General features: G+C 42.0%; 1 protein-coding gene across 1 annotated transcript; it reads right to left on the reverse strand.

Moving 5' to 3' along the window:
* Window positions 1-5,232: 5,232 nt before the first annotated feature.
* FBXW10 (F-box and WD repeat domain containing 10) lies at window positions 5,233-21,752 on the reverse strand. Its single transcript, XM_075278166.1, has 13 exons — window positions 21,242-21,752; window positions 18,496-18,693; window positions 18,285-18,412; window positions 16,582-16,701; window positions 15,476-15,585; window positions 15,189-15,392; window positions 14,622-14,743; window positions 14,091-14,239; window positions 13,067-13,209; window positions 12,031-12,189; window positions 10,123-10,412; window positions 9,365-9,556; window positions 5,233-6,116 (listed from the first exon to the last, which is right to left on the reverse strand). Exons 1-13 carry the CDS (start codon window positions 21,750-21,752, stop codon window positions 5,248-5,250), a joined length of 3,195 nt encoding a protein of 1,064 aa, XP_075134267.1. The 3' UTR covers window positions 5,233-5,247.
* Between the last annotated feature and the right edge of the window lie 660 nt (window positions 21,753-22,412).

A 22,412-nucleotide genomic window follows, 5' to 3' on the forward strand; every position in this document is an offset into this window, starting at 1 on the left:
CGGCCCCGAGGAAGAGAGCGCGCGCGCGGCGGAAAAGGCGGGAAAACTCCTCCTACTCCCTGTGACAAGAGCCGAGGAGAGCGGCCATGACAGGACGGAGGGTGACAAAGCCCCTAATGGATAGAGATAATACTACATATAGTACACCTATGTATGTGCGGAAATACTACAGGCAACCATCTAACAATAGGGGCTGTGTGACCATGAGAGACTTGGCAGGTCACCTGAGGAAAATTAAAGGGATTGTCCAGAACTCAGAGGAGTTCACACAAAAATCATCCCCATTGTCCAGTCATGTGCCTGTTTTCCTCCCATTATAAGACCAAGCAATGGGAATGATGACGTTAGCGATAGCAAATAGTAATCAATGGAGTAGGTAGTTGATCAAATACTACGGTATTCAAAATACTCTAACTCGGTCGATTACCACGCGGTAAACGCCTTTACGTTTACTGCGTGGTATTCGATCGAATACCTACTCAATCGAATACTACTTGCTCTTCTCTAGATGACGTCAATCATGTCACCAGATCTTTAGCGGTCTCAGGCCCGGTTCACATTTGCGTTCGATATTCTGTTCGGGGAATCCACTCGGGGACACCCCAAATAGAAACCTATACGCATTAAAAAGCGGTTAGCGAAGAAACCCCACGGACCCTATAGACTATACTGGGGTCTGTGTAATGTCCGCACGGAATATGCAAAGAGAAAAGTGCTGCTTGCGGTGAGGCTACCAAGCGGAAACCACATGAACCCCATTATAAAATGGGGTCTGTGTGGTTTCTTAGATAACCACTTTTTAATGCGTATAGGTTTACATTTGGGGGATCCCAAACGCAGATGTGAACCTCTCCGCTTTCCTCTTCTCCCCCTCCCCCAATACATACTCACTGAATGGAGTATACTCAGTGACACTGCACTCCAAATCTATAGTGCTGACTGCAGAGACCTCCACCTAGGAGGACCCTTTACAGGGTAAATGGCAAGACGCAGCAGGAGTGTGAGGGTCTATTAAGGGGCATAGCCTTTATAAAAGGGCACAGTTACATATACCCGAACCCCGTATAGTAATATTAGGCTACAGGATGCTACTAGTAAGTTAAAATAAGCAGTTGCAGCATTTTTACTTACGCCATTTAGGGGGCGTTCGCACTACCTTTAACGGTGACCCTCAGCAGTGTCCGTAGCTATTGTCCATTACAAGATTTTAGCAAAGGACACTGGCTGAATCGTCAGTAGTCTGATAAAATTTCCATTCATTTCAATGGGATTTTATCTTGTGTCTTACACCTAAGTCATGCAGGAGTTTTCTGTCCTTTAGACAAAATCGGACGGCAAGTGTCCCTTATTTTTTTTAACACTGAAGTCTATGGGTAACGGACTTATAATGAACAGTAACTGATAGCCACCGAGCGCCAATATAGTGTAGTAGATTAGCAATAATTGGCCTCTTACCTCTGGGTGACGTGAAAAGTCACAACACGTCTATAAACGTAGTTAACCCAACAGCGGTGGCCGCAGCTCTTTCCCTTGTATCCACCAAGGTTGCACAATGCGTGTTCACACTTCCCATATACTTGAAAGATTCCACAGATGTCATCAACAATGTATTAGCCACTGAATGGAAGGAATCCTACTTTTAGGCCACATTGGATGTACTCGCGGTACAGCAATGGGCACTAGATTTGCCCCTGTGTACATTAACCTATTTATGGGTATTTTGGAACAGACATTTATTCTCAATGACCGTCCGCGGCGTAATCAGATCATTTATTTTAAAAGATATATCGATGACTTAATGTTCATCTGGGAGGGGGATGATCCCACTTTCCTGGAATTTAAAGGGGCTTTATCAGCAAAATTATGCTGTATGAGCCCCACATATGTGTGAATAGCCTTTAAAAAGGCTATGCAGGCACCACTAATCTTATTTTAACAGCCCCCCCCCCCCACACACACAAACGCACACACACACACACCCGTTTTAAAATACAACTATAAAACATATATACAAAGCACAACAACATGACACGGCTGCTCAATAGTATAGTAAAATCAACGTAACTAGTAAATTAACCTGTCAATACCCCTATTTAGCATGTATAGGCTTCTCCACATAGGATAGCAAGAATTGTGGAAACAACGGAGAATAACACAATACTCAAAGTAATGTATGAAAAATAAAATCAATTTTTATTCAACATCATTAAAAATTAACAAGACAGCAATACAAAAAGGTGGGCTCTATCCCAGCAAACCGGGGATGTAGGTACTTGTGAATTATCTAAAGGTTTGGAGTATTGTGAATCAACATCAACAATATAGATATTAATTCAGTATAATTACAACAATTCACCACTAGGTGGCATTGATGTCACACATAACTAAACACATTGTCGGAACAGCAGAGTTAAGTAGATATAAAATATCAATCAATATAATATATATTATTGCCCACAGATAGTGTTAATGCTTAGGGATATGTACATATCTTCTTTAACAAATATGTATTGTACCAGTGACCAATTGTTATATCACTCATTAACATACATATGGCTATAGCCAAAACATGACGGCATGTGCCCAATAACCATGAATGTGTATGTATGTATAGAAAAACAAGAAAATGTATAGCATTTAAACCCTAAGGCAAAGCAAAACTGATGTCTCAGCAATAAGAGTGTGTAGATTATAACAGTGAATAAATAAATACTAACTGCTCACCCATGATGGAATAAGTGACCAAGTATCCACTATCCACGGGTCGGGCACCCGACGCGCGTTTCGACCGCTAGGTCTTCGTCAGGGGGTGGTAAGGATTGTGGGAAATATGCATCGATTTAAAGGAAGGATCTAATTGGTAACTGAAAACACCTGCAGATTTCTAACCAATGAGAGACTCGCTTATATCTAAAGTTTGAAATGTACCCAAACATTTTATTAATTGTTCTTCTAATTTTATAATATATCCGATGGAGTGAACATGCGGTTTACAGTACAGTGGCCGCACAACGATGACACTTAGGGAGCGTGTCAGTAAACACAGGTCGAATGTAACTAAGGCCCCGTTCACACAGGGAGTGTAAGGGCGGATTTTGGCCTTCCCGCATCACTCCCGGACCAAAATGCGCCTGCCACGACTGTCGAGGCTTTCAACAGACATGGCTTCCCCCTCCGGAGTCGGTTCAAATGAATGGGCCGACTCCAGAGGGTGCTGCCGTGAGGCGGACGCTGGGGCTGAATCAGAAAGGACAGCCTGGTGGTCTACATAGAGCTCCATTGTGAGGGGGCGGATTGTGACGTGGATTCAGCGCCATAATCCGCCCCCCTCTTTGCCTGTGTGAACTAGCCCTAATGGTTTTTTAAAACAGTCTCTCACGGCATGCAGCCCGACATCATGACTGCGATTTTGGGCAATTTTCAGTGATCCCTATTGATTAAATCCCTGAGGGTGTACCCATCCGCTTTGGAAACCTGAACAAGAGGGAGATCTACTGGATATACAAAATCAGAGGTATTTGGCTCAGTAAGGGTAAGGTCACACAGAGTTTTTTGGTCAGGATTTTGACGCAGAATCTGATGGGGTAACACATCGAAGATACTCCAGAGATGCTGCAAGCCAGTTGTATTTGCACCTGAGAAAGGGCCCCCCACCCGAAAAGCGTTGTGCTTGGTATTAATAAACTTTGAAGCTTAAATACCATGTGATCAGTTTGTGCGCGCATGACCCCATTCCTCCTCATCCCATTTGTCCAAGACCCCGCGGAATTTCTGTTTGCGCAACTTCGATTGATGCAAGGGGATAGCTGCTGCCGCCACGTTCAATTCTATATGTGTTTATGTTGTTGTGACTCATCACAACACATAGAGGTAAGAGGCCAACTTTTGGTCTAGTCACATTCCCGTTATTTCCTACCTACTACACTAGATTGGTGATCGGTGTCTCTCCCTTTGATATTTTGTATAAACTTCACTTTATCCAAGAGCTGCCAATCCTGCAGAACCTGGAATACAGCTGTAGCTTGTGCTGCTCCTGTGCTGAGATTTCTCTGGGACCAACAACAACTCTCCCTCCTGACACTAGTACTGCCAGTTGCTCAGCAGTTTCATTGCGAGTCTGGGTTGCAAACCTTTTCCCGTTCCAGTGTACAGTCATTGGACCACTGCTATGGAAGGAAGCTTTGATGGCATTTGCTGCAATCTCTCGATGCCGGCAATGAGCCTGTCTGATAGATTCCCTGTTTAACGTGAAACTGCCTGGATCATAGTCAAGAGGCTTTAGAAGTAGCAGCAAGCAAGTCGTTCGCTTTTCTATGACTGGCACTAGTTCTATCTAGAGCTGCAGCAACTTCTAGAGTCACAATGTTGACAGGTCTTACCGACTTATGTTTCCTAGGACTAAAATGCCCTTCATCCTCATCACTATCTTTGTCAGAGGCGCAGTTGGAACTGCTACTACTGCTAACTTCGGCTCATGCTGGTGACTGCTGAATTCGCTCAGTTTCGTTTTATTCTTCGATTCTCTGCCTGTAATTTTCCCCTAAATCTTCTTTCCTTGACCTTGACCAGGTTTCTGTCTAATGGTCCCATGTTTCCACAAAATCCTTTCTTTCTTCGAGCAAATAAGAAGTCACGTTCTTCCTGACGTTTTATAAGTTTTATGGCATCAGCATGAGCGAAACAAATCTTCAAGTTTATTAACAAATTCCTTCTTGGATTCTTGGGTTTTGGCTCGTCGTTTAGCATTCTTCTTGAGACTGTTCCATTGACCAAACAGATTCTTCACCTTACTAATCACATGATAGTGTTACCTTGTCGGGATTCTAGTTTTTACCCAGTACCGAAGTACTTAGTTGGCTGTGACGGCAACCATGTTGGTTGCAATTCTCTACAGTGCAGGAAATAAAACCGGGCCAACACCTTGCAATTTGACGGCAGCTTACAGATTTCTCTAAACCCTACAATTCGAAGATGCCATTTTTTCTGACAACGGTGACTAAACTTGTGGATGGCCTGAATAGCAGCCAATATTAAAACTCCCCAAATCCTATTTTACCAGCTATTATATGTTCAAAGGCCAACATTGAGCCCCTTATAAACACAACCAAAAGAAGCCAGCTTTATTTGTATATATAGAGGGGGAGACCTTGTATAAAGCAAATTTTTATTTTTTTCGATAGAACGTATTGTCACCCTAATATACAGATATAGGCATATAGTAACTTTCACTTTCTTTATCTACCCCGATTAAAGAAACACATCTGGCCCAAACTCCGGCGCGGCAATCTTTCCAGCTTTGGTGAAGTCGTCTATATTTTTCCCTTGAATCTTCTTCAGCCAGGCCTTCCTGCTCTCTTTGCTCTTGGTGGACTGTACTTGGGCGTCCTCTTCTTTCTGCTGTGACGTCTTTTCCATTTGTACTTGCTTCAGTTGCTTCATGGTAAGGAGTTGGAAGCCGCTGCGATCTCTGTATGGGTCGACATTCACAACCTGATCCGGAACTTTCCGTTTTGGTATATTCATTTTGATATGTTGTCCCATGATCATCCGCATGGGTTGAACAGACTCGCAACTTGTATAGAGGCCAATTTGCTTCAGGCCGGCATCAAGGGCAGACGCCGATCTCCTAGGGACGCCATTGCACTTTTCTTTCTTCCGGTAATCACAGCTTGTGCGTGGTCGAATAATAGTAGGGCAGGGTATGGTGGAATAAATCTCCGGACCTAACAAGGATTCTTTCATCTTCAGCCCCAGTTTTCTTACTTCCAAGCCTGTTGGGATAGTTCTCATATCTACAGGAACAGAAGAAGACTTCAACTGCTGTAGAAGAGTCAGAGGGTCGATGTTCTGGCTTTCCGTACGCTGGGAAGGTGAGATGACAGCCTTCCGTTCATTACCAGCAACCCCCCATGCGTCACGGATCCTGGAGTTGAGTTCCATATTTGACCCCACCGCATCTGTCTTCTGTAAATTCTGGATAGTACTGACTTTAAGGAGGATTTGATTGGGGCTCATTGGAGTGTGGGGCCCGCGTTGCTTCATACGTTGTAGTGCTGCACTCTCACTCATGGAAAGGGCGGATTTACGCCCTGGAGATCCATAACCTGATTCATCATCTACAATTTAAATGAACACACATATATTAAATAAATATATAACTTTATAACCGTATAACTGCAATGGAGCAACCAAAACAACCAATAGGGGGTGCTCTCCTCCACTAAAGTAACAATCCAACGTACAGCATAATATGGAAAAATATATCTTTGTAACTATACCTGATGAAGGGCCTAAGCAGCCTCGAAAGCTTGTAATCTATCATCATTTTGGTTAGCCATTAAAAAAGGTATCAACTACTGAAGACTAGTGTTAGGACCCAGGCTAGTGTTACTGATGCTGGGAATAGGCGGGGCTTGTTGTGGCTTAGGAGAGTGTGGGCGGGTACAGGGCGGGGAGATGTGAGTGCATCACTCACTTCTCCCCTCCCAGTACCTGCCCACACTCTCCTAAGCCACAAGCCCCGCCTTCTTCCTAGGTCTGTGACACTAGTCTGGGAGGCGGGGGCGCGCCCGGCGCTCTGCAGGCCTGTAAATGCGAGAGAACCAGACCGAGAAGAACGGAGAGCGGCAGCAGCAGCAGCGGTTCTGTGCAGGTAAGTTGAGCGATCGAGATCGGATTTCTGTTCCCGACCTATTTTAGGTGGGATCAGAAACCGATCACAAACGTGAAATTTACTCGATCGCCGATCGGAATCCGTTCTTTTCTGATCCCGACCGCTCATATTCATTCCCTCCAAATTTAAGAAAAGTTGTCTTCAAGCTAATCCTACAGAGGCCTACACAAGGCACGGTTTTAAGAATACACCTTGGTTAGTGCCCCTACATTTCTTTTTCATATATATATTTAATGTATATATTTTTTAACCTTTTTTTTATTTAACGAATATGAACTGACATAACTGTCATCACTTTCAGTTACAAGACTTCCCTAACTACTATAATACTACTCCTATGTACAAGAATATAACTACTATAATACTACTCCTATGTGCAAGAATATAACTACTATAATACTTCTCCTATGTACAAGAATATAACTACTATAATACTGCCGCTATGTACAAGAATATAACTACTATAATACTGCTCCTATGTACAAGAATATAACTACTATAATACTACCTCCTATGTACAAGAATATAACTACTATAATACTGCTCCTATGTACAAGAATATAACTACTATAATACTACCTCCTATGTACAAGAATATAACTACTATAATACTGCTCCTATGTACAAGAATATAACTACTATAATACTACCTCCTATGTACAAGAATATAACTACTATAATACTGCTCCTATGTACAAGAATATAACTACTATAATACTACCTCCTATGTACAAGAATATAACTACTATAATACTGCTCCTATGTACAAGAATATAACTACTATAATACTACCTCCTATGTACAAGAATATAACTACTATAATACTGATACTATGTACAAGAATATAACTACTATAATACTACTCCTATGTGCAAGAATATAACTACTATAATACTACCTCCTATGTACAAGAATATAACTACTATAATACTACTCCTATGTACAAGAATATAACTACTATAATACTACCTTATATGTACAAGAATATAACTACTATAATACTACCCCCCTATGTACAAGAATATAACTACTATAATACTACTCCTATGTACAAGAATATAACTACTATAATACTACTCCTATGTACAAGAATATAACTACTATAATACTACTCCTATGTACAAGAATATAACTACTATAATACTACTCCTATGTACAAGAATATAACTACTATAATACTACTCCTATGTACAAGAATATAACTACTATAATACTACTCCTATGTACAAGAATATAACTACTATAATACTACCTTATATGTACAAGAATATAACTACTATAAAACTACTCCTATGTACAAGAATATAACTACTATAATACTACCTTATATGTACAAGAATATAACTACTATAATACTGCTCCTATATACAAGAATATAACTACTATAATACTGCCTCCTATGTACAAGAATATAAGTACTATAATACTACTCCTATGTACAAGAATATAACTACTATAATACTGCCTCCTATGTACAAGAATATAAGTACTATAATACTACTCCTATGTACAAGAATATAACTACTATAATACTGCTCCTATGTACAAGAATATAAGTACTATAATACTACTCCTATGTACAAGAATATAACTACTATAATACTGCTCCTATGTACAAGAATATAACTACTATAATACTACCTCCTATGTACAAGAATATAACTACTATAATACTGATACTATGTACAAGAATATAACTACTATAATACTACTTCCTATGTACAAGAATATAACTACTATAATACTACTCCTATGTACAAGAATATAACTACTATAATACTACCTTATATGTACAAGAATATAACTACTATAATACTGCTCCTATGTACAAGAATATAACTACTATAATACTACTCCTATGTACAAGAATATAACTACTATAATACTACTCCTATGTACAAGAATATAACTACTATAATACTACCTTATATGTACAAGAATATAACTACTATAATACTACCCCCCTATGTACAAGAATATAACTACTATAATACTACTCCTATGTACAAGAATATAACTACTATAATACTACTCCTATGTACAAGAATATAACTACTATAATACTACTCCTATGTACAAGAATATAACTACTATAATACTACTCCTATGTACAAGAATATAACTACTATAATACTACTCCTATGTATAAGAATATAACTACTATAATACTGCTCCTATGTACAAGTATATAACTACTATAATACTACCTCCTATGTACAAGAATATAACTACTATAATACTACCTTATATGTACAAGAATATAACTACTATAATACTACTCCTATGTACAAGAATATAACTACTATAATACTGCTCCTATGTACAAGAATATAACTACTATAATACTACTCCTATGTACAAGAATATAACTACTATAATACTACCTTATATGTACAAGAATATAACTACTATAATACTACTCCTATGTACAAGAATATAACTACTATAATACTACCTCCTATGTACAAGAATATAACTACTATAATACTACTCCTATGTATAAGAATATAACTACTATAATACTACCTCCTATATACAAGAATATAACTACTATAATACTACTCCTATGTACAAGAATATAACTACTATAATACTACTCCTATGTACAAGACTGTACCATAGCTTCTAAGTTCTGCCCCCTATGGATAAGCCCTTGAATGCCAACAAGTACATTTGATAACATTTTCGTACCCGAGTCATCCTTTGTCTTCATGGCAGGGGTAGTACTTGTTGGTTCTGGGCTTCGTTCTCTTGCTGTACGGGGTCTACATGCTGATGGAGGATTCTTGTAGAATTCTGGTTGCAGATCAATGTATGCAAAACTTCTGCGGTAATTTCTTAGCTCGGGCCAAGTAGCTGGCTTTAAGGACTCCATGTGTAAATCTGCAATGGGTTAGTGCAGTATATCATTAGGATAAGCAGTGTGCATCTACTTATTTTACAGTTAAAGGGATTGTGGCGCTTTAAATGTAACCTATAGTAGCGGTGGTTATGACTGGTGTATATACATTTGACCAGGGTCGGACTGGCCCGCCGGAGCACCGGGGGATCCCCCGGTGGGCCCCCGGGCCCCGACTATACAGCTAATCATTTTAGCATAGGCAGGGGCCCGATCATCAATGGGGTGGATCGGGTGGTTAGGGGCCTGATCGGGCCCCTGACATTTCAATCGGGCCCCTGCCCATGTCAGAGTGCTTAGGGCGCCTCCCCTAATCCTAAGAACCAGCGCAAGGAGAGCTACCGATCTCCTTGCGCTTGTTCAGCCATCTACGTATCAGCGTAGGCGGCGTCATCACGCCGCCTACGCTGATACACAGACGTCTGAGAGAAGAGCATGCGGGAGCAGCAGTCGGTCGGTCGGTAAGTATAATAACTTGGTGGGCCCTAGGCACCCCAGTCCGACCCTGCATTTGACATAGATATGTGGAAGAGTTATAACAATGTACTACCATGTGCTCTCTTCATGCTTCTTGCAGACAAACAACGAGCATGATGGGACAGCTGGCTCTTTGTCCCCCAACTTTGGTCGTCTTCCTCCTGGTAGATTTTCCTATTGCTGGACCCAACACGTTTCATTCTCTGGGCACGCACATAGCTGTATGGCCTCACCCGGATGGGAGCTTCTTGGAAGCGTCGCCTTTCTTTCAGGACATCAACTTTTTCTGATGCCTGGGAGTAATCCCACGTGACCTCTTCAAATTGGAAGATCATGATGCTTGTCAGAACATTAATCACCATCCTAGAGTTCAATTAAATAGATTGGATAAACGATTGTATTAAAAATAGTGTTCATCAATAATATCTGTAAGGACATCACATTCAGAAGCTGTTGAGTATACTGGGGTGAGTGGTGCTGTTTGGATACTGCCTAAATTGTCACTAAATTTTCATATAACTCAGTATCATTTCATAGAGCATGTGATTCTGGTACAAAATGTAATGCACTTCAATGCTGCTCCTTTCTGCCTGAAAACCTCTCTAAAGTTCCTGCCATTAGGTGTCTCCCTTTCAGCCGATTTGCTGTTCACTCCCAGTTACTAGGGAAGTTCTGTCTATAGATACTATATAAAATCAAAACATTTCCAAAATGAGTGGAATGAGGAGGGTCTGTCCTCTCAATACATAGTTAATGCAGAGGGGCGGGGTTGTTTTCCTCACAGCCTTGACAGACACATCTATGTATTGAACTAAACATGCTGCACATGTCACATCTTACAACATAAGAAAAGTGTCCTATGCGCTTGTATCTACTCCTGATACTACGGGTGGAATATTATTCACAGACATCAAGAAGCTTTAGATTGTTGCTTTCTGGTGTCGTACCATGTATTTGCAGTTCAGATCTTCGATATTTTGCTCACTATGATTTTCTCAGCTATTTGTTTGCTATTATACAGTTACTCCTGGCAGAATTACATGTAGTTATAATAGACAGAGGAGGAGGGAAGACTGCTCCTTATTCTACATAGCCACAGCCTCAGTGACACATGTAATATGTGCTGCAGCATTAATGTGATCATTATCAGGAATTCCTCTGCACTGCTTCATCAGTTTGTGGCCACAAATGTATGTTTGTGTTCCTAGTAAAGCTCCCTATATGGCACTATTATCGGTATTGGAGGTAACAGCCCCCTACATGGCACTATTATTGGTATTGGAGGTAACAGCCCTCTACATGGCACTATTATTGGTTTGGGAGGTAACAGCCCCCTACATGGCACTATTATTGGCACTGGAGGTAACAGCCCCCTACATGGCACTATTATTGGTATTGGAGGTAACATCCCCCTACATGGCACTATTATTGGTATTGGAGGTAACATCCCCCTACATGGCACTATTATTGGTTTGGGAGGTAACATCCCCCTACATGGCACTATTATTGGTACTGGAGGTAACAGCCCCCTACATGGCACTATTATTGGTACTGGAGGTAACAGCCCCCTACATGGTACAATTACTGGTTTGGGAGGTAACAGCCCCCTACATGGCACTATTATTGGTATGGGAGGTAACATCCCCCTATATGGCACTGTTATTGGTTTGGGAGGTAACATCCCCTACATGAAACTATTATTGGTACTGGAGGTAACATCCCCCTATATGGCACTATTATTGGTTTGGGAGGTAAGAGCCCCCTACATGGCACTATTATTGGTTTGGGAGGTAACAGCCCCCTACATGGTACAATTACTGGTTTGGGAGGTAACTGCCCCCTATATGGCACTATTATTGGTACAGGAGGTAACAGCCCCTATATGGCACTATTATTGGTTTGAGAGTCATTTTGGACCTGATAGACTCCCTATAAGCTCAGCCTTGTGCTAGAACAGGCCACTATACTATAAAGTTGTTACCTGTTGTCTCGAATGCACAGTGCGGCCACTGGGTCGGCTTTGCTGTTGGCTCTCATCACACGCAGGCAGTCTCCATTGAGGAAATTAAATACCCGAATTTTACCATCAGCACATCCAGTAATAACCCTGAGGTAGAGCAGCTCCAGGCACATCACCTCCCTGCAAGAATATGGGCTCAAAATCAGCCTAGATGAAATCTGCAGTTATTGTAACTGGCACCTATATACTCCGTATAATCTATAGTCACAGACAGACCCTTAGTTTCACTAGACACTGTGTAATACTTTATCTCCCCTGTGGGGGCACTGTAGGAATACAAGACACTTTATGCTGGGTTCTTCCACAGATGATCATAGGGGTTCTAGCTCAGTAAGGGACCATCACTATACTGGGTCAATGACAACATCTATAGGGGACTTGTGTCTGATAATACGTACAGAGGTATTATGTATTATTAATAGAGATGAGCGAATAGTATAGCTCGCTCCATAGGAATGAATGGAAGTGGCCGGTGCTTAACCCCCTGCGCGCTGGCCGCTTCCATTCATTCCTATGGAGCGAGGTATCGAAACTAAAGTTTGGAATACCATTCGCTCATCTCTATTAAGATAAGATAATCCTTTAATAGTCCCACAATGGGGAAATTTCAGTGATACAGTTTCATAGATGGTACAGTAGTATATAACAAGAGAGAAACACATACAAGCTCATGGCAGAGAAATCCTAGGAATCAGAGCAAATAAAAAGGAAAGAAACACAGACACACTGCAGGATCATTTAGTTCTCTGTGTGGAGTGTTGTTAATAATAATACAGCCCGACCGTGGTTGGAGGACATGAGGAGGGGTCACAGCATGTGGATATAACAAGCAGAAAACATTTTTGCAGAGGTGGGGGACATATGCAAAAATGTTTAACCTAAAATTAACCTATACTAGAAGCGTACAGCTAGGATGTGACTGTTGTGGGGGGCTTGTCTGCTCTTCTTTTATGTTTCCTATCAGTACAAAATTTAGCTATTCATAGACTTGACTTACTTTGGATGTCTAAAGGTCATTAAGCGTTTCTGAAAAGTTCCCATCATGCTCCAGGCAATGGCGTATCCGTCTGAACCCCCCGATACCAAGTGCCATTGATCAAATGAGAGGCATTTTATAGCCCCCTGGTGTCCAGGTAATGTCTGATCAATACAAAAGGGGAAAACGTAAAACCAAAAAAAAATCGGTACTGACTAGGGATGAGCGAGTTGTATTCGATCAAATACCTCCCCTCATAGGTATGCGTGTAAGTGGCTGAACACCAAGGGGTTAAACGCATCGAATACTACTCGCTCATCTCTAGTACTGATGTAACGTTTAATCGCAGTATCATAAAAAAACTTCTGCAACTTTTCAAAATATTTTTGTTACAAAATTTTTTATCATTTGCAAGATTTTTGTCAGTAAATGGAAACAATCCTGATGTCATCTATCCTGTCCTGGTCATGCTTATGTAAGTACCCGCCATTGATCTGTACACTTATCACATGGACAGGCCTTTATCATCTCGCTGACATCACACACAAAGGGGGGATTCATCAAGACTGGAATATAACACGCTGGTCTTGATAACCCCTGTGCCCTGGGAGGATACGCCTCATATATGACAAGGCACACTGCGGCAGGGCCATGTGTCTGCACTCACCTCTGTGACAGATAATACCTTACTCCTGCCTTGTGTGCCAGAAAACTGGTGCACAAGGTATTATAAATTTCTCCTAAACTATATTAGAAAGTTGCAGAAATTTGCATTATGAACGGATTACTCTTCATGCACATCTAACCGATGACTACTATACACAGACGTAGCAGTGTTAATCAGACCTTCTGCAATTGTGATGAGTTATCACAGAAGACAACAAAAAACAATGAAAAACCATTGAATTTTTTTCATTGACTTTTCACTGTTTTTTGCAGATATCCCGCTGATACAGTTTCATCTATTGCAGAAGTTTGGTTTGTCTCCGCTACATTTGTATCTTATTGCTTAATCATGAAGGCCACGTACAATATTCTCACCCACCTTGATCAATTCAGCCGATTCCAGGTGCCAGATTTTGACTAGTCCCTTCTCACAGCCGCTCACCACTAACTGGTCCCTCAGTCTTACAGCCAGCACCGGGTCCTTGTGTTTAAATGTCCGTGTACATTTCCCCATAGAGACAGCCCACACTATAAGGAGGAGAAGGCTCAATCATTAGATCACTTTGCCCCTTGGGCATCCACCTAAGGCAACGGCTGCAAACCGATGGCCGGCCATTTACAGAGACATCTATGTTAGGGGCGGTGGCATTTTGACTGATCTAATCCAGCCCCATACCTCCCAACCATCCCGGTTTCAGCGAGGCAGTCCTGGATTCCGGGCGGCGGGAGGTATGTCCCAGTTTCAGCTCATCTGCGCCTGGTGTTTTAGGTGCAGTGGAGCAGTAGTGACTGCACCAGGAGGATGCTGAATATTACTGCTATAAAGGAATATGACTGTATACGTTTCTCATGTTTATCTTATAATTGTAGTAACATTTTATTTGTGTCCTGTCCTCAGGCTCTTCCTGACCTTTCACTAGTCCGTCTTTTGCTCCAGACACCAGCAAATCATCTTGTACATCCAGGCATGTTATGGTCTTCATGTGTCCGTGGTAGATCCTCAGACACACTCCGCTGTGCAAATCCCACTGCCTGCCAGACGGATGAGAATGATAAGGGTAAGGATTGAAGTTAACCTAGAAGTATCCATTAGGCCACATGTAATGAATCACAACAAAACAGGCTATGGGAATAAAACACAAAAAAAATCCCAGCAGAAACGCAGCAAAGATGCTAACAATTTTACTGCTTTTTAGCTGTGTTTTGCATTTTTGCTCCTCCATATAAGTCCACAGTAAAATGCAACCTTTTTGCTGATAAAATGAACATGCTACATTTTGCAAAATTGCACAGAATTTCAACAAGGCTGCTTTTTCCAGTGTTTTTCTGCAATTTGAGGGATGACATTAAATAAAATCTCATTCACTTTGCCGGGGCGTAAATTGCAGGATATTTTACTGCTGCATAAGACAACATTTCTGCACTGCGTGTCCTCCATGTGTGGTCTCAGCCTTAACTTTTTATTAATTTGTCATACCTTATACTGAGATCAAACCCTCCACTGAATACGAGGCCTCTTTCCTCACACAGCCGCACCACACGGATACTCCCGGCATGTCCTTGAATCAAGGGTGGGATCTGAGCCATGTCTGCCATATCATACAGCTTAACTCTGCGATCTCTGGAGCCAACAGCGACCAAACGCCCACCATCAAAATGGATCACTCTGTGCGGGTCACCTCTGGAGGTTACAATAAAAAGTAGTGAAATGTGTCTTATCAGACCCACCCCGGGGGCTATTCTAACATGTGAGGTGTCACTTACTGTCCTGTAAGAATGAGGACGTTATAAGATCCACAGAATAGATTCCTTTCCTCCAGGGACACGGCTTGGGTCTCTATATCTATATACGATGCTTCCAGACTCTCTCCAGGCTGCAGGATATTAGGGGTTACATCAAGTTTACAATATGATATATGGTGTATTAATATTAATATACAGTATTTTTTTTCCTATCGGTATGTCTTTGTAGAATGGGAGGAAATCCCTACAAACACGGGGAGAACATACAAACTCCTTGCAGATGTTGTTCCTGGTGGGATCCAAACCTAGGACTCCAGTGCTGCAAGGCTGCAGTGCTAATCACAGAGCCATTGTGTTGCCCCAGTAGTATACAGTATTGTATTACTATAGTAGTAATTGACAAGATATTTTGGATGAATTGTCCTCCTCCAGCATCACTGAAATGAATGTGGTTGCAGGCCCCTGAAAATGTGCACCTTAATCTCCTGAAATACTCTGTACTCCTGTACTCTCACAAAATCTTTACAATTCTCTCCTGATACACTCTGAAGAGCCCCACTCCTTGTACTGTACAACTCTCAGTCTATGATTTTCCACAAGGTCAGCACATCCCTCTCCTGAAATACTCTGTACTGCTCAGCACTTTGCTTTCTGCAGTATGTAACTGTCGGTCTGTGAGTTCATACAGGATCAGCACACTCATGTCCTGAAATACTCTGTGCAACTGGGAGACCCTGATCCTTCTATTATGTAACTCTCAGTCTATGACTTGCTCTTTCCACTATGTAACTCTTAGTCTGTCACCATCCACAAAATCAGCAGACTCCTTTCCTAAAATATTCTGGGGGGAATTCATCATTCCTTCTACGCCAAAAAACTCACCTAGAGGGATAAAACTGAGGCGCACATTTAGCACAAGGCCCTTTCTTACCCCAAGCCCTGACCCACACATTACGCACCACATTCTGTGATGGTGAGCCTTACAGGGCGGCCAGGATAAGGGACACCAAATCTCTTGGTCCCTGCGTCAGACAAGCTGTTTATTAGGACTAGTGTACAATACGCCAGTCTTAATAAATGTTCCCCTCTGTGTTGCTGGGAGATCTTTCACCTTCAGCCATTCCCACCTTTATTTCCTGGTAGTACTTCTCACGTCTTGGTAAAGCATTTCCATCTTCACCAACTTTTGGTACTGGTACTGGTTGGATTTTGGCGTAGGAAACGCTCACCCCCTTATAGGACGTTCCCTGTCAAAGGCAGTAAAGAAAAATAATTACAAAAATACAAACTTTAAACTAAAGGAACCCACATTTACATCCCGGTCACTCCAAGAGACCTCAGTGCTCAGTATTAGGCTACATCTACATCTATTAGTCTACTCTGCACCAGGAATATCCTGGCGCACAGGTAACAGCTATTCATAGGCCCGTTTTACCCATCTGAGGCCTAATGTGCGCCATTATAATCTGTGTTGGGCTGCTATTTGTCGGTGATCCATTTTTCCAATGTAAGGAATAGCGCAGTATAACATGTGGTGTATGTATTTTTCTAACATGGGAGTATATAGACAATGCATATGGCTACACAATGCTATACACTAGAGGCATCCATCTGAAGTATACAGTATGGTGCAAAGGTTTATGCTGAAAGTAAGAATACTTGTAAAAATAGAAGGGTTAATGGTTTATTTTTGTCAATTAACAACTGAAGTGACTAAAGAAAGGAGAAATGAAAATCCCATCAATATTTGGTGTGACCTTTGCCCTTTGACTTCTTCTCGGTACTTGCAGATAGTTTTTGAAGGATCTGAGAAGGGAGATTGTTCCCGTCACCATCTTGGAGAACTAAGCCCAGATCTTCTGTGGATGTTGCTCCAATCCGTCTATCTTTTCACGTCATCCCAGACAGACTGGATGATGATGAGATCAGGGCTCTATCTGTGGGGGCCGGATCATCACTTCTAGGACTCCTCCTCCAAAGGGCAAAGGTCACACCAAATATTGATGGCGTTTACATTTCTCTTTTGTTGATCCTTGTTGCATTTTGTTAATTGACGAAAATAAACTATTAACCCTCCTATTTCTGAAAGCATTCTTAGGGCCCATTCAAATGGGTGGAGACCGCTAGCGGAAAAAAGAATCGACATGACCTTTCTTCAGGCAGATTCTGCCTCAGGTCAATAGAAGTGAGTGGGAGGTGAAAACGTATCACAGTTTTTGATGTGGTTTCACGGCCCATTCACTGTCTGGGAGAGGAAAACTGCTTGGTGTTTTCTGAAGCGGTTTTTACCAAAAAAACGCTCCAGAAAACACTCTAAAAAACGCATCAAGGTCCAAAAACCACTTCCCAATTAGGAAGCGTTTTTTTTCCGGACCAAATGACTCCACACATAATTCACGTGTGAACTTAGCCTTACTGTGCAGCATTTATTCCTCTTTGGCAAAGCACTGTATGTCTTCCCACAAAATTATTGACACCATAGTGGTAGCCGGACAGTCCCCCATATAATCCATAAGGAGCTGTTTGTGTCTCTGGTGGGATTTATGTTTTTCTGTTCTGATAATGAAACAGAAAAATAGAAATCCTGACAGAGATGTGAACTCAGAGTTAAAGGAATCTTCATTTACACCAAAGCTCACCGATCCTGCAGCAATGAGACTGGCACCAACTAACCAAAATGCTCATTATTATGCTGCACTCACATTGCACATTTCATTCTCCATTTTGCAGACCAGGAACCAGATTTACAGCCTCCCCTTTAACATTACCCAGAAAACTGTAGCCCAGACAGTAGTAGTCATCCGGCCAACCGTGGTTGCGGTTCTCGTACCTGCAGGATCATCGCTTCATTCCTCACAAGTGTCTCAGCGTCAAGGTCCAGAAGAAGGTCCTTTGTCAGGTAGCACCAGTGATGAGACACAAAGAGACAGCTAAAGAGATGCTTCTTCTTCAAGTATCCTACAATGAAAGAGCGAGACGTCTTAGAGGAAAGGATTACAACAGATCCATAGAAAAAGCAGTGGTTTCGCAGGATAACATACCTAGAATTTTTTTGGAGAGGTGCACCGGGAGGCATCGGATAAAGTCTTTGTATTTCCTGACACCAGAAGTCGACTGGAAGGAGGTAAGTACCACCATAAGAGAAGGGTCGTCTTGTACGTCTTGTACGTCTTGTACAGGATCCTTTCTTTTACTTGATTCTTTCACTTTGGACTTTTCTTCGTGCAATTCTTGAATTCCTAAAGAGGCAAGTGTGGAAATATCCCAGCTTGTAAGAATATTGGTTATTACTATCACCTTTTTTTGCAAATATGACAGTTTTCTGCCATACTTTTTGGTTCACAGTCCCCAGTGATCACAAGGACGGGTAACCAGGTGTCCCCCTAAAGCCTCCTTGTGGGTTGTTTGGCTAGTGCTCCATTCACAGAGAGGCTTTTGGGGGTCTTTCGGCCACACTGACACAACCACATGCACCACTAGGGGCTCACTTCAAACAGATTTAGGCCAAGGCTACATGGCGATTTTGGCTACGACTTCCACCATGCAACCAATCATCGTTTTGCCCTGCGACTCCTTCACTAATGTAAGTAACAATTGCACACCAATGGACTTTTTGATGACTAGAAGTTGCCGTCGCAGCATCCCAAGTGTGGCAATTCTTCTCCATTCACTTACAAGGGTGACACGGTCATGTTTGGTCACACAATGGGTGTCAAGGGCAACTTCAATGTGTAGCCCAGGCTAATACAGTTCCTATTGAGCTCTAGCTGTATGAAACCCCATGTAATGTGCCCCATCTCCGGGTCTTGAATATTTTTGAGGTGCATAAAGAACCAAGTGAAACCAGGTCTCTTAAGGGAAATGGCCGCACTAGGGAAAGAGATTAAAGATTTATAAGGCAATTTTCAGGCGCACTGACGGCCTGGTACAGACGCGGCTCACAGGTAGGGAGACTGATCACTTTTCATGCCTTTAGATCAGGTTGCTTTATGGAAAGTTTTCGTCAGCCTTCATAGAGCAAATATAACAGGCTCCTGCTATGTCTGAGGTCACACTTTTATTTTGGTTCTTATTACTAAAGGTTATGAGAGGAGTATTCCCATATACCCTGATAGATATAGTCACAATAATCATTTAGCCAATATATTCCTTCCACAAATACCAGTACTTATTTATATGGCACAACATATTCCACAGCGCTTTACAGACATTGTTGGTCATTGTGCCATATAGGGGTCACAATCTATATTCCCTATCTGTAGGTCTTTGGAGTGTGGGGGAGAACATACAAACTCCTTGCAGATGTCCTTAGTGTCCTCTCTCCTTGTTACACATCCACTATTGCACTTGGTTTATCATTGACGGTTCTTGTACAGTGTTTGTAATAGGGATGGCAGGATCTCATGAGCAGGTCCAGTCATCTCTTTGCAACCCTGTTTCGGTCTGTTTTACCGAATGGCCCCCAGGCATGCAGATTAAAGAACTTCTTCACACAACAGTGAAAATCAGACATATAACATATAACGTCCATTGTATGCATTTTCCATCACGCAGCTATTAAGGCTGACATTTGTATCAGTCTCTGTTGGAGACTCCGTCACAGAGGCCGTTGAATATCCTCCTGCTTGGATGACTTTTTCTCAGCTGAATTCAGTTATGAATTGGCAGACCCCACTATAGTCAATGGGGTCCGTGTATAACCGCTGTCGTATTGGACCAGCTCCTTATTGTTTGGTTCCTTCAGTGGATCCCAATGACAGAGAGCCAGGTGATAGTGTGAACCTAGTGCCTGAGTATACTGACAGAGGGCAGAGCTATAGAGGGTGCAACCATAGCAGTCACCAGCAAGCCTTGGACACTTTAGGAGCCCCAAAGGTCCCTCTGCCACATAAAATATACCACTATCCTAAATGTCCCAAAGTAGGTACTGTAGGTGCCCCATTATAGAATTTGCACTGGGTCCAAGGAGCTTCTAGTTAAACATCTTTAAAGGTCAAAAGCGGATCAATACATCCATTTTTAACGAACATTTTGGAAGTGAAAAAGTGAATGGATGTGTGAATAAGCCCTAACCCCAGCCATAAAAAAACTGGAGTATCACTTTAAGTGTAATTTGTGGCACAACCTCTTTAATCCCTTGAACATGTGAGTCCCTAACACAGATGTGAGCCTAGCCTTAGTGCTATCAGTCTGTTGTCCTGTAGGTTTCCAATGGACACGACTGGGAATGCAGGAATTTTTTGTGACCTGGGACTTGTCAGAAACATGATTGACTAATTGTGGTCAGACAGGGACACTACAGGTATGAGAAGATAACCCAGCAACAATAACTAAGTTTCCTCGGCATGATATGATTGCGGTGATGCCAAATTTATATTGTATTTATGTAACAAAAACCCAAAACAAATTTAGTGGAATTGCCGTATTCTGACACCTGTAACTTTTTTAGAATTCGATATACAGGGGTCCGTAAGACTTTGTTTTTTGCAGGGTCAGTTGCACTTTTTAGTTACAATATTTTAGAAATGTCTAATATTTTAATCATTTTTATTACATTTTTTTGGCGGGAGGCAACATTTTTTCATGCTATAGTGTTCACTGTATGGGATAAAATATTTTTAGCAAACACTGGTAAACCTGCCATTCAGTGCATTTCAATCAGCATTGGACACTCAGAGGACCCCCGCAGATCCCCAGTACATCGACAGTACATACTGTATATAATATAATAACTTCCATACTAATCGTTGCATCTATCCCTGGACTGACATGTAAGAGACCAGTTACCTGCTTGCTGCCGCTCCTGGGCAATAAGTACATGGATTAAGTTGGCAGCGCTTTGCAGCAGGTGGGAGTTGCACATCTGGAGCAGGAGCAGGGCATAATTCGCTTTGGTCCAATATGATCCTTTCCTAAACCATTCCCAAGTCTCCGTCATAAACTGGCCCAAGACCTGCTTGTCCAGGGCCCGGTCTGAGCCGCTGGTGCTGAAGTCCTGTGCCAGGCTGGGGTTAATCCGCGACCGACTGTAGGTAAAGTCTTTGCCCAGAGCCGGCTCCAACACTTTCTCTATATAAACCAGCAAGTCCAGACTCTTGAACCTCCGGATGACCCCAAATAAGAACTTCCTTTGGGAGTTGTGCCCGGCTCTTATAAACAGTTCTTTGGTGACAGCGAGCCGGGTGGCCAGCACACACGTCTCACACACTTGGCACAGTGGCATTCGTGATGATTGGTTCTCACAGCGGAGGTCAGGGGCATATTGCAGCTTGTACTCTGATATCTCCATGGTTTCCATGTTCCTAAAAAAGGTGCTTGAAAATCACAAAAAAAACCACCAAGCAAACTTTGCATGGCATTTACTATCACATGTCCAAGCCCTGAGCGGTGCCCATACTGCCCAATCTATAAATCAGCGTCTAGAGCCAGCTCTTACTAGAAGATTCAATCTCAGGGCAGCTGCTGTTTGCAGAAATGTCCTCCCTATTGTTGATGCCTCCAAGGAGACAGAGAGTATACTGCAAATATCCGATAACATGCACCCTGCCCGAGCCAGTGCTGTAAGTATTGTAATAGAGTAGCAGCGGATTCATTGTCAGCACCAGACTAACCGCACAAGCTTTGTACTGAGTACAGAGCCGCTCTCTCATACCTTTACCTCATTTCCTCTTTCCAGCCCCTCTTTTCCCTTTTTGCCTATTTCCCTTTTTTCCCGTCACCCCCCCTGTATTACTGTTTTTTTTTTTCAGTTCAAAAGTTTTATTGGTATTTCAAAAGTTTTTAAAAGAACAACATAGCGTAAACCATGAGACAAAAGTACAATAAATCAGCATAATATACAACATTAGCAGATGTTAGTTGTAAGTCAGAGTTCTATACGGCAGCAGAACCTAACAGCAGAAGTTCAAAGTTGCAATCACTAGTAGAGATGAGCGAACACTAAAATGTTCGAGGTTCG

Source organism: Leptodactylus fuscus, chromosome 6 (genome assembly GCF_031893055.1).
Source record: "Leptodactylus fuscus isolate aLepFus1 chromosome 6, aLepFus1.hap2, whole genome shotgun sequence".
In the NCBI taxonomy this organism is placed as follows: Eukaryota; Metazoa; Chordata; class Amphibia; order Anura; family Leptodactylidae; genus Leptodactylus; species Leptodactylus fuscus.

Bases quoted from the DNA above. Each gene is read 5' to 3' on its own strand.
- FBXW10 (XM_075278166.1), bottom strand. From the start codon at position 21,752: ATGGAAACCATGGAGATATCAGAGTACAAGCTGCAATATGCCCCTGAC. The intron at 18,694-21,241 runs GTAACTGGTCTC...TTGCCTCTTTAG, and splicing joins CCAGGAGCGGCAGCAAGCAG to GAATTCAAGAATTGCACGAA. The intron at 14,744-15,188 runs GTATGACAAATT...TCCGTCTGGCAG, and splicing joins GGGTTTGATCTCAGTATAAG to GCAGTGGGATTTGCACAGCG.